Source organism: Patiria miniata, unplaced genomic scaffold (genome assembly GCF_015706575.1).
Source record: "Patiria miniata isolate m_02_andy unplaced genomic scaffold, ASM1570657v1 HiC_scaffold_7, whole genome shotgun sequence".
Taxonomy (NCBI): Eukaryota; Metazoa; Echinodermata; class Asteroidea; order Valvatida; family Asterinidae; genus Patiria; species Patiria miniata.
In genome coordinates, this window is record NW_024037074.1 from 25558999 (window position 1) to 25571431 (window position 12433).

The following is a 12433-nucleotide window of genomic DNA, read 5'->3' on the forward strand; positions in this document are numbered from 1 at the left end:
GAACTTGAAAAAATATATCACGTTAAAACGAACTTTGGAAAAATATATCTCGTAAAAACGAACTTGGAAAAAATATACTTCAGTTTTTTTCAAAATATATATTTGATGGCACTACAGGGCTTTCGTACTTTGGCAATATTAATTTGGTAAGAACTACGCATGATGATGTAGTACTAAAATTCCCAAACCAATTACCCAAAGAGAAACAACCGAACCAATTCTTGGTTATGACCGCCAAAACGCACCCCAGGGGTTAAGATCGCGCAAGGCATGATGGGAAACAACATGGCGCAGCAAGATCGTACCCATTGGGAACGAGGTTGCCTAGACTTGGTCAATCTGCCAAGCGTACGCGCTGGTTTGTTCCACGTTTGTACACAGTCTATGGAAATTAATTCTCGATGTGATTAGCTTCTACCGATTTCGGTAGAAGCCAATCATATCACAGTTTTTCAGGTAATGAGCGTTTTTATTCTTAAAAACGCGCGCAGATTGTTGTGATAATATTCCTAACACGCAATCAGCGTTGTCTGCGTATTCGCGCATCCAAAGTTTCGCGGAGAATGAACACGCATCCCATGGTGAGGAATAGAAACAGATACACGCACGCGTACGTTCGAATGCTTTGAAACGGCTCTGGGTACGCACAACACGAAGCGGTATCAATGGTTCTCAACATCTTTTACAGGTTAACCCCAATAAAAATTCCCTTTTGTTTTTAATAACATTTGAATGTCGTATTCTTTATTAATTCAATCCAAGAGCAGCTGATCTTAGCATTATCATCCCAATATAATGTGTTTGAAATCTACAAATTAAGATTACGTTTTTAAACTTTTGCAGATTGTTATCCAGCCTTCCATACCTACTGAAAATAATAAACGAGTCTTCGAAAAACGGTTACTTTGATTGGTCAAGCGATGTTGCTGCATATGCATAGAGATGGTGTTGCATATGCATTGTGAATACAGGCGCGTGCACGCGAGGGGCCGTGCTGATGGCAGATTGATTAAGTCGGAATTGCTAACTTTTGCACCACATGACTTGTATGCACATGTTCTGAATACATGCACACAAATGTACGCGTGTAATACGCGTGTTGTACAATTTACGTTGTACATACTGTACAGTGTGTGCGCATTGTTATACGGCACTGAAGTGGAACGCGCGCTTAAGTGTACCTTGTCGGGCATCTGGAAAGACGTAAACTAAGTGATTTTTGCTACTTTTTTTAAGATACCGACTTAAAGCAATTCCGACTTGAGTCAAGTCTATACTACCAGCGAGTCAGAATGTCCTCAACCTCGTCCCCAGTGCTTACTTTATTTCCAACCTCGTTTCCTATAGTAAGCCCTGGATTAATTGGCAAACTTTCTCCCTGTATCCTGATTTGATACCGCAATTGGCTAGAAATGGATTTATATCGTGCACTTGGTGTTGTTATTCACAACGTGCAGTACGTGTTTTCGCGATCATTCGTCCACGCCTTCTCGAAAATATTCATTTCCTTTCCAATTTGTTAATATTAATATGAAATGTGATACTGCAAGTTGTCTCGTTAAGATCGTAACTGTTTAATTAAAATAAAATAGTGTTTTCGTAACTCACGCCATGCTCGCCCTGCGACGAATTGATTCTGTTTTTACCCCAGACACCGCGTACAAAAACAAATATAAATGTAACGCACAGGCAGGCACCAGACTATTCCTCATTCGCATACCTGTTCAAAAATCTTGCACATGCAAATGATCCAATACCAGGTTGAGAAAGCAGGTAGTGGTGGGCGCGTACTGCTTGACAACCTGGGGACGAGGTTGGTATGTCCTAAATTCACAACTCAACGCCCCAGGTGCATTCTGCGTGACATCGTGCAGTACGCGCGACGCGCGCGCCAATCTCATAAAAGGAGTGTTTACATCTTATTCGCGAGCTGGACACTCCATTATTTAGCTAGAGGGGTGTTTAGACAAACATGAAGTGAACTTGGTGAACAAATTTTTTTTTAGCGAAATGATGTGATTTTTTTTAATACCGAAAAAGGTATTTATGAATGGGAACTAATATGTGCTTGGTCGGTTTTAATCACTCTGTTACTTTTGGAGTCTGGGTGCTGACAATAACCCGAGCCGAAGGTGAGGGTAATTAACAACACCCAGACGGCAAGCAGTCTTAAACAGAGTCATTAAAATCTCCAAAGCACACATTTATTCCCTTAACAATCATTGACTTAACCTTTAATAGACTTGCACGCAAGATATGCGCAAGTCAACCCCTCTAAATCTCGAACCCGCAGATGTACATAGTATGGAGGTTTTAAATAATGAAAGGTTTGCGGAAACACCATGTGCGAATAATTGCTCAACTAAGAGAATGGTTCTAAAAAGAACCAGAGGTATAAACTCGACGTTCCGGTCAGTATGCTCTGACCGTCTTCAGGAAAGTGCCCAAACTTTAATAAATTCTAGGTCCTCTCTCTACTGAGACTACAACCCTACTGTTCCACTTCAGTGGGCACCAAGCTTGCTCTAGGATCCCAGCTACTTGGCATCCACACATGATGCAACATCACACTTCATCGATTTTGCTTTTTCTACATAAGCATTTTCTTTCTTAGAGTTTAGAGTTCCGAGTTCGGCACTTTCACTGTTTCACTGTATCATCTAATATTCACAATTTGCGTAAAGGGTACTGAATTGAAAAACACTGCAAGAAGTGCCGACTGATCAGCTATTGCATCAAGTGTACGCATTGGGTAATATTCCCTGAGTAAGGCTTTGTTCAGGTAAGATGGATCCAAACAAATTCGGACATGTGCACTTTCCTGTTACACCTATCTTTAGGGAATAATTTATTGTGCCTTCAAGTTTCCTTCCCCGCGTTATTTTCGAGCTTCACTCTAAACTCCCGGTCTTGTTTTATATTTCTACCTTTCTAGATCTAGAAATGTAAATCACTTTTGAATGAAACATTGGATGGATTTTTTTAGGAATGAAAAAAGTATTGCATTTTCATCCCGATAATAATAAGTGTGGTATGTATCTGTTTGTGTTAGCGGCGCAAAAACTACACAAAATACACCTATGACAGTCCCCCAGAAATCCCAATCACTGTTTTTTTCCATTTTTGTTGGTAATATTTTCAGCCAGTATTCTGTTCGACTGTTGAGGATCCCTCACGTGATAGAATTCAAGAACGTTACATCAAGGTGAGTTTCTGTTACAGGAAATGTCTGCAAGGATTTTTAACTCCATTAAACACCAGACTAGCCTATATAGTTATTTGACCGAATAAATATGCTATGAAGAAGCATTTTGGGGGATAAAAAACCTAGAAAAATCCCGTTTATGTAAGCGGTTTTGTAAATATACTTAAATTTAAAAAAAGGAATTTGAGGTATAATGACCAATTGGCATCACTTCTGTTTATTCTCCACCCCCTCCCCCCCCCCTTCCTTTGGTCAAACATATAGCCGATTGTGTTTTCTGAGCTTTTATATATTTATATTTTGTAACAGAAAACGACGCTCAATAAACAAGTGTGAGAAGTGAGGGGTTTCCAGCCCTTGACTATGCAGGGTGTCTTAACATTCATTGAAAAAAATGTAAACTATAACAAATCCACTATTGCACAGTCATCAGTGGCAATGACTGTATGAACTCGATACCATCGGAGGAGAAAATCCTGACCTTTTTCCGGAAATATGATTTTTTTTTTCCCCTGAAATATTGAGGGGATTTTGTTATAATTTACATGGGTATACTTTTCTTATGACTCCTTGTACATGTAGTACCGTGCCTGGCAGTTTGGCCAATTTCGGAATTTAAACAAAATATTTCATTTCTATCCGGACTAGGGGCAAAATAGTCCCCTTTGAAACGTCTTAGTTTCATAATGCTCTCTTTCTAACTTTTACCTGGAAGAATATGGTACCAAACTACATTATGTCGAGTGTCAGTGGTTACTTAAGAAACTGATTAAAACACAAGTAATCATTTTGTTTTGCATTTTTTTTGGGTAAAAACAAATGGAAATAAGCCACTTTTGTGCGTCAAAACCATTTTTTTAACCTTTCAAGTCTCCACTTCAGACAAAAAAATCATTGTCACATGACCAACTACGAATGCATACTGGATTTCCAGTGTAACCGCAATTGGCGCAAAACGCTGCTTTTAATTTTTTCTAATCTTTTTTTTTACACAATTGTCTTTGTATGGGGTTTCTTTTTTATACTGTACCTTGCAGAACAAAATGCAAAGCATATTTTAATGATGGGTACTTCATTCATGCCACTTGTAAGACAAAATTACACACATAAACATATGATGTTGACCGAATATAGCAGTGACTCTGGATGCCAACATTTGTTATATTTGAAGTATTACAAGCCAAACACTATTTGTACAAACTTTGAAGGTATTTGAGTGACAGATGTATAAATTATGCCAACAATACTCTTTTGACAAAAAATGGCAAATATGCAGTAATATAAGGAGCCCTCTTGTGGTCTGCGTAGTGCATCCAAATTATATTGTTGGTTATTGGCAACACGACATTCCTGCCAATCTTTAGGAAAATCGGCTGTCGCATATGGGAATTAAGAAGATCCAAAATACCACAGGCCTGATAAATTTATGCCTGAATTCGTTTAAGTGCATGATCATAACGACGAATTTCAGTTTTCTCATTGGTTTGCTTTCAGAATTAGGCCCCAAAAAAGTCTACGGTTTCTGGTATGGAGCTTGCCCAAAAAGTGGTGCGGCGACGCGGCTTTTTTTTTTTTTTTTTACCTGATTTTTTTGCTTCAAATGTCGGCTGATGACTGCAAATGGTGCCCGACTAAACTTAGTGCAAATATATGGGAGTCCAGGGAGGCCACATAAAACTTATTCTCGACCATAACCCAATCTAAAAACACGTTAAAATTGTGCAAACCAGTGAGTTGGCGGTTTTGAGACATCATCTTTCATTGAAAAAAAAAACTTTTTCATTTTGCCGACGCGCATTGCTACGGCGACGCGCGCGCATACCAGAAACCGGAGACTTTTTTTGGTTTGGCCTTAGGCACTCAACTTGTTTTCAGACTGGCAAACTCCGTCATTCTAATTCTACAAATGACAGATTCGTCGCAAAAGAACCTGTCCGGCGATTTACTCTTCAGTCTTATTTCAATGTTCATCTAAAGGCAATGAATTTCGTACGTCCAATTAACCTTGTAAGTTTTTTGGTCAGGTTTAATATTTGTTCGAATACTTAACACGCTAATGTGCATGTTTTTAACAAACGGCGGAAACAATTAATTACTCTGTTGAATTCCCCCGTTTCTCCGAACTCGTTTGTTTTCCTCGTCTTCTTCATTATTTTTCCACAACATTTCTCCCCCAAAATGTGTTTTATTTTATTGTATTTTCTCTCAACAGATGAAGATCTGCCTGGCAACTATTTGTTCAATCGCCCTTCTTCTAGATAACTCTGTCAAGGTCCGAGCTTCCGTTACTGGGCCGGTCCCCTTGGACGATGATTGTCCCAGGTGTGAAGAGTGCCAAATGTGCTTCCATGGATCGTCTGGAATTCCCGGAATTCCAGGTATGCCTGGATACCCGGGGTCAAGGGGCAATGCAGGTCAAAAAGGTGAGATAGGACCGATTGGCCCTAAGAGCGACCAGGGACCTGCTGGGAACCCTGGTCCTAAAGGGGACGACGGCTTGGGCCTGCCGGGCGCGAAGGGTCCAAAAGGGGCACCAGGTTTAGTCGGAACAGCCGGGCAGACTGGTGCCAAGGGTCAAAAAGGTGAGCCAGGTGAAACCCCAGACGACTCCAACAAGCGGGTAGCATTCACCGTGGTGAAGTTGAGCGACTTCACATCCTCAAGCCGCGAAACCCGTTTGCCCTTCGAGGGGATCGAGACACTTCTGCCGGGTACCACCTTCGATCTAGATACTGGCACATTTACCTGTAATGTGCCGGGCACCTACGTGTTCATGTTTTCTGTTCTGAAATATTTCTCCAGCAGCTCCATTTTCGTTTTTCTTAGGAAAAACAACAACAACAGCAGTGTTGTTGCTGCCTATTCTAATGATTCAAATCCAATTGATCCGGAGCAGGTGTCTGGGAGCGCGGTGCTGGTTCTGCAGGGCGGAGATACGGTTTATCTAACAATGGCCGGTAAAGCGCATGGTGATAGCGATCACGAAACCTCATTTAGCGGCTTTCTCCTCTTCGCTGAGTAAAATAACAATATAATTTCGGATAAACGCGCATAAATATAAAAGATCACCCGCATTGCCGAATTCTACTTTTCCCAACACAACATAGAAGTGGATTAAAATATATGTTATTTAAATGTCCTCAAAATAACTTAATTAAATATTTGGATATGCAATGCACACGCAGATCAGTACAATATTATAGGCAGGGCATTTATGAAAAGAATGTTTGCTGGTAATCTTGCATATAATCACGTCTTGTTTGAACATGCTTGGATATACATTCGATCATGCAGAAACGTAAGAGCTTTGAATAAATATAGCAAATCGATAATTTGTTTGTGTTAATACGCTAAACATAACTATGACGGTCAAACATACATTGTTAGATAATCCCATATAGCCTTGGCACGCAGGCCATTTTGGGCCTTCACATGAAGTGGATTTGAAATTTGACAAGGCAGTTGACCAACATTTTGAAAGTGTTATATTTGAATAATTAAATAAACCAAACAATAAATAAAATACAATGTGTAGACGTGATTCGCATGAATACAAACGTATCGGTTGTGCTTATGTCACGCTGAGTGAACTCGCATCGGTGCTGATCAGTGCGGATCGGTGCGGATTTCGAACATTCTCTTAGGCTCCTAATTTTGTTAAAGGATGATGCCCCCTGTATCTACACATGCTCCCTATATCATAATTTGTCCTCGGGAATATGTTCTCGGTCACCGGCCCAAAACGATTACCAAAGAAATGTCTCTCAGTCATACTTCAATTTAAAATAAAAAGGTGTTTCCAGATAAATGGCTTGAAAAAATTTCCATAGGTGGGCGGGACACGCTAAAAAAATATTTATAAATCTACATTTGAATATTCTCAAATTAACTTTATTTTTCTTTCCCACGTTAATGAGAATTTCACTTAATTTTTATAATTAGATTGTTTAATTGAAGCTAATTGACTTTGAGACGTCATTTTTTAATTCTTATAAAACAATTGTTTATAATTTCCGGCAATGTTGTTTGTTTAACGTTGACACTGTAACTGAGAAAAAAATAGGAGTTTTTGTCAAACGCTTGTCAGTAACAGTAACAGTTTATAATTTTTGGTCATAGAAAAGTGTTGCTTAATTAGTACATTTAAATCTAGTACAACACAAGGTAATCATAATGTGATAAGTATCAAATACATTTATTCAGAATATGTTTTAAAAAAAATACTAATAATAAAATATGGGAACTGCCTGCTTTTGTTAAATTGTGGAAACTAGGCCTACATGCGGCTTTTTAAAACCTTTGGTTGGACTTCATTTGCATTTCAAGCACGTTTGCAATATACTCCATGTTTGGAAGAGGTCGATCGAATTTACCGGAAAGTAAAAGCACGGAGCCTCCTTGACTGTTTTACTTGAAGTCACTGGAATCAAATGTCGTTGTTATGAACGATAAACTCTCAATTTGATTATCGTGAACACATTTCGCACAAGTAGTTATGTTTAATATTGAATTGATAAAATTCGTAATTGCTTTGCCATTAAAGTTATTGCAGACAAAGTGCATGTTTGCTGTTGATGTGTTGATGTTTGAATTAATTTTCTAGTGAGTCAGGAGGATGACATTTGGGGCTGGAATGTAAAGGTCATGTGAAGATCGGTTGAGGATGAGTGGGGTTTGAGGGTCGGGGTAAGGGTTGAGGCTTGCCGGGGTTAAAAATGAGGCCGGGATTTGGTTTAGGGTGGGGCAAGGGTAAGGTTTAAGGTTGGTTTGGTGTTGGTTGAGTTTTGTTAATAGTTTTGTTCCTATTCTTTAAAAGAAACTCTCTATTTTCTATGATCGACTGAGTTGTTCCTTTCAGAGCAGGCAGGTCTTGCGACTGCGGTTTTTTTTACTGTTTGATGTGAAGCATACAATAGAAGTTTATCCCTCGTGGCGCGCTTCCGGACCCCTCAAATAGGAAAAGTCCTTTTGTTGTATTATTTTTTAATCATCGAGAGGTCCAGAAAACCACCCACCGAAATAATCTGTATATAATTGTTATGATGAAATCAATTTATAAAAACTGTTAAAGCACCCAAGTGGCAACTGAAATTTCGTCCGAAAAAAATTGACCTCGTATTTCAGGTTATTTACGGTGTAGAATACATGCAGTAAAAGTAAAGAAATGCCCATGGGTGCGCCTACGTGTTATTATTTACAGTCATCACTACAGAGTCTACACTGCAATGCAAGCATACTGGCTTAACTATGTCCAAAACACCTCCAAAATGACCCCAAAAAGCGTAAAAGCTGTCAAGTGTGATCGTGTTCTGCGCTTTATTTTACGATGACGCTCTACAGATTGTTCTGGAAGATGTGCAGGCGTCGATGAGGGACAGGAATTATAAAGTTAAGGTAAGGCCAAGGACGAATAATTAAACCATGAACAGGGGCGGATCCAGGAATTTTCGCAGGGGGGGGGTTCATCAGCAAAAAAATCTGAAAATGTACACAGGTTTTTTTCTTCGGACACTTGGCCTCCGTAAAATTTTAAACCTTGGGGGAGGGGGGGGCTGGTACCATATTTCAATAGGGGGCGCTGTTGAAATTTGACGATTATTAACACTACATTACAGAATGATGTACCGTATTTTGAACAGGCGGACATTATACCAGTATAATTGTTTATGGGGGGTGTCACAGCAGGGGGGGGGGGGGGGTGGGGGTTCGACTTATTCTTTTGGAATTTTTATGATAATTTGTTGTTTTTTTTACAGAGCTGGGGTTTTTTTTGGACCCCCCAAACCCCCCTCTGGATCCGCGCCTGATGAATGATTTACAAATAACTAGGGCCAGTTTTCTTCTGTTTCACTTTTTTTCTAGTCAAGTCTTGCTTTTATTAAAGCAGATTTTATATTTTTTGTTTTAGTGAATTATGACTTTGGAGCATTTTGCAAAGGCAAATAAAGGGAAAGAATTATGTAGTGTCTAGACACCACTTCAGTGGTTGTGTACAAAGTCTAAGGAGAGTTGAGTGCATTTTCAAAGTATTTTCTATTAAAGTTAGAAATGTTTTTTAATCCGCAATTGTGTCTTTTCAACATTTTTTGCGATGACTGACCTTTATTGCGATGATAATGGAAAAAAGTGGTGTCAAACGCAACTTATTTTTTTCAAATAAGACAGTTTAGTCCACTTCCATGAAACAATAGCGACTGCGTTACGTTTAAGATCAAAGTTGTGTTTTGCTTCTACTGTTAATTTATTATTTACTGCAAAATGTTCAAACTTTGTCACGATCATTAATGTTAATAGTGTTCATGATAAGATAGTTGAGGATGATGCTAAAAGTATCACTATAAGCAGTCACAATGTAAAACAATGTTAAAAGAGCTTCACCCTAGGCCTAAAAAAAAAAGGTGTTATGTTGGCGTAACCCGACCGACCCTAAAAATGCGGCCGACCCTGGATATTTTTTTTTTTTTGAAGGGAAGAAATATAATTAAAATCTATAGAAATGAATTTTAAATACGTTTTGAAACCTTTTCTGACCGTTTCTCCTTAATTGTATGACGATAGCGCGCGTGGAACTTTGGAGAGCACAATGTTTTGCACCTTCCTCTCCATGACACAACGAACATGCAGAAGATCGCGCAGGCCTACAGGCAGTGCGCGTGCGGAGATCGATGCACCATGCATGCATGATAGATGCACATGTACATGTACAGTACATGTATTGCCTCGTCCTAGACTGTTGCACAGCGCGAACTGCTACATATTTATTCCATGTTAACAAAAATAGTTCATTATAATATAAATTATTTTAATTAATTTTCCACTATTTTACACGATAACAATTGATTATATTTATTCTAAAAATGGTAAACTATTCTGTAACCCCGGCGGCCGACGCGACCCGGCCGGCCCCCGGCCCGTGATTACGCGCGTACGCCGTCGCATCATGGCGCCCGGTACCGAAGCGTACAGTGTTTCCATCAAGGGCAAATGGGGATCTTCGGTCATTTTCGACCGTTTAATGCGGATAAATTTGAGTCTAGAGCTGGGGGTAATCGCCCAGAGCTGTGCCGATGGTGTAAAAGCGGGTTACACCGTGCTAAAAATACAAACTTCAAAGGAAGAATCGGGTCCATATTAAAGATGTCGATGCAGATGAAACGGCTAACATTTTGTCTGATTTTGGATTCCGCTTTTTGATATCTAGGCCATTCAAACGCTAAAAGGTAAATATTGCTTGAATGTCCTAACCTATCCTATGTCTATAATTTGAATATAACATACTGAAAACTGAAATACAACAGCCAGAACTTCTCTTAATTCATGGTTTTTTATTTTTAATATATCATTTTACAGATACACCAAAAACAGCAAGTTGGCTTCATGCCTCATCTGTCCTGAAGCACACTGCAGGCCTTGGTCTACCATGCCTTCCTTAAATTTTCCTCGATCTGACAGTTTTGTTTTTATTTGCACAAAAACAAGAAACTATAAAAGAAAGACATAAAAAGTGAAATAAATGTCACTCAGAGTTTAAAAGTATACAAATATTGTGTGTAGCCTTGTTTTCTTTTGTTATCGTGTACTACTACCGGCTTAATGTCATTTTCGTTGCTGGGATAAAAAAAAAAAAAAAAAAAAAAAAAAAAACCGACCTACCTACCCTATTTTTTCTGGCCCGTTACGCCAACATAACTTCTTCTTTTTTTAGGCCTTATTGCCATTCATAAATACCTTTCGGTCAAAAAGTCAAAACAAGTAAGAAATTCAAAAAATGTTACTTTATGTTTTGTGAAACGTCCCTCTGGCCATGTCTATGGTATGTGTCTTGCGTGCGTAGTATACAAATATTGAGTGGCTCAGCGTGGAATGGGAGGAATATTATCGCAAGGTAAAATCTGGACTTTTCCATTTCACGAGGCGAAGCCGAGTGAACTGGAAAAGTCCAGATTTTACCGAGCGATAATATTCCTCCCATTTCACAATTTAAAGCCACTCAATATTTGTTTTATATAACTGACATATAGATCCTTGTCATTTGATATATTTGAACTTTTTTTCAATACAAAACTGGAGGAAAATGTATTTCTCTCTTCCAAACCACCCTTTCACGAAAATGTTTGAACCCAACACTGTAGTACAGTGCTGGCTCTTTGGAACAATATGCGCTACGCACAACGCTGAACGCGCACACCAGCATGCATTTGCACACAAATACCGCGTCATGATCCTAACTGTTGAATAGTATTTCCCATTCCCCATGGGCGGATAGTACTTTTTGAGCCGCGGCATGAATGGGAGCAATAACGAATGCCACGTGATTTGAGTTCCACCAATCAAATGACAAGGATCTGTGTGTCGGTTATATAATACTAAATATCTCTTTATATGAAAATTGGCGTATGGGTGGCGCGTACTGCATCATGTGGCGCAGAATACAGCGGTGTTTTACCGGCGGTTTAAAGCCACCCACGTGATGGGCTCTCGACCAATAGGAATTAGTAAACTGTCTCAGGTATTTATGAATGCTGCATGGAGTACCATTCACAGTAGACTATTGCAGTGCATTGCATTTAAGTGAGATTATTAACATCTGGAAAAATCCGATTCTCTTCCTTTTTTTGCTTTTAGTGCCAACTTGGTGAAACAAGAACTTAAAGTGGACTTGTACAAGGACCGAGTAGGGGAGCTCACCTTACACCCCTGCAAGCCTGTCAGTAATAAGGATGGAACGTTTGCGGTAACACCATGTGAATGATATCTCTTATTGAGTTGTGTGGTTCTGAGAAGAACCAGGTGTTTTAACTCAACGTTTCGAACAGTGTGCTCTGTTCGTCACCCGTCTCCCGGGCCCAATTTCACGGCGCTGCTAAGCACAAAATTTGCTTAGCACAAAAAGGTCTGGCTTTTAAAAGCAGGTTACCAGCCGAATCTCCATGTGATTTTCATGCTAAGTAAACAACAGCTGAATACTAATCACGAGCAATATACTTCACATGGAGTTTTGGCTGGTAACCTGCTTTTACAAGCCAAACTTGTTTTGTGCTAAGCAAATTGTTGTGCTTGGCCCCTGGTGTTACCGACAACGTTCCATTCTTTGTTCATATCCAACATGCAGACCCTCAAGTCTCTCTTTTAGTAAGGATCGAGTGCCGAAAGACTTTAAATGGACCTTACTCCGAGAGGGTTGTTCTTTTACGTCACTAAGTCACTACAGTGCAGTAGTTGTTTCAG

At 39.4% G+C, this 12433-nt stretch overlaps 1 protein-coding gene across 1 annotated transcript; it reads left to right on the forward strand.

The window, feature by feature from the left end:
* The first annotated feature begins 563 nt into the window (after nt 1-563).
* Nucleotides 564-6227, forward strand: LOC119745054 (complement C1q tumor necrosis factor-related protein 3-like). The gene is made up of 3 exons (XM_038221277.1): nt 564-581; nt 3143-3205; nt 5418-6227. The coding sequence occupies exons 1-3, from the start codon at nt 564-566 to the stop codon at nt 6225-6227; spliced, it is 891 nt and encodes a 296-aa protein (XP_038077205.1).
* Nucleotides 6228-12433: the final 6206 nt, after the last annotated feature.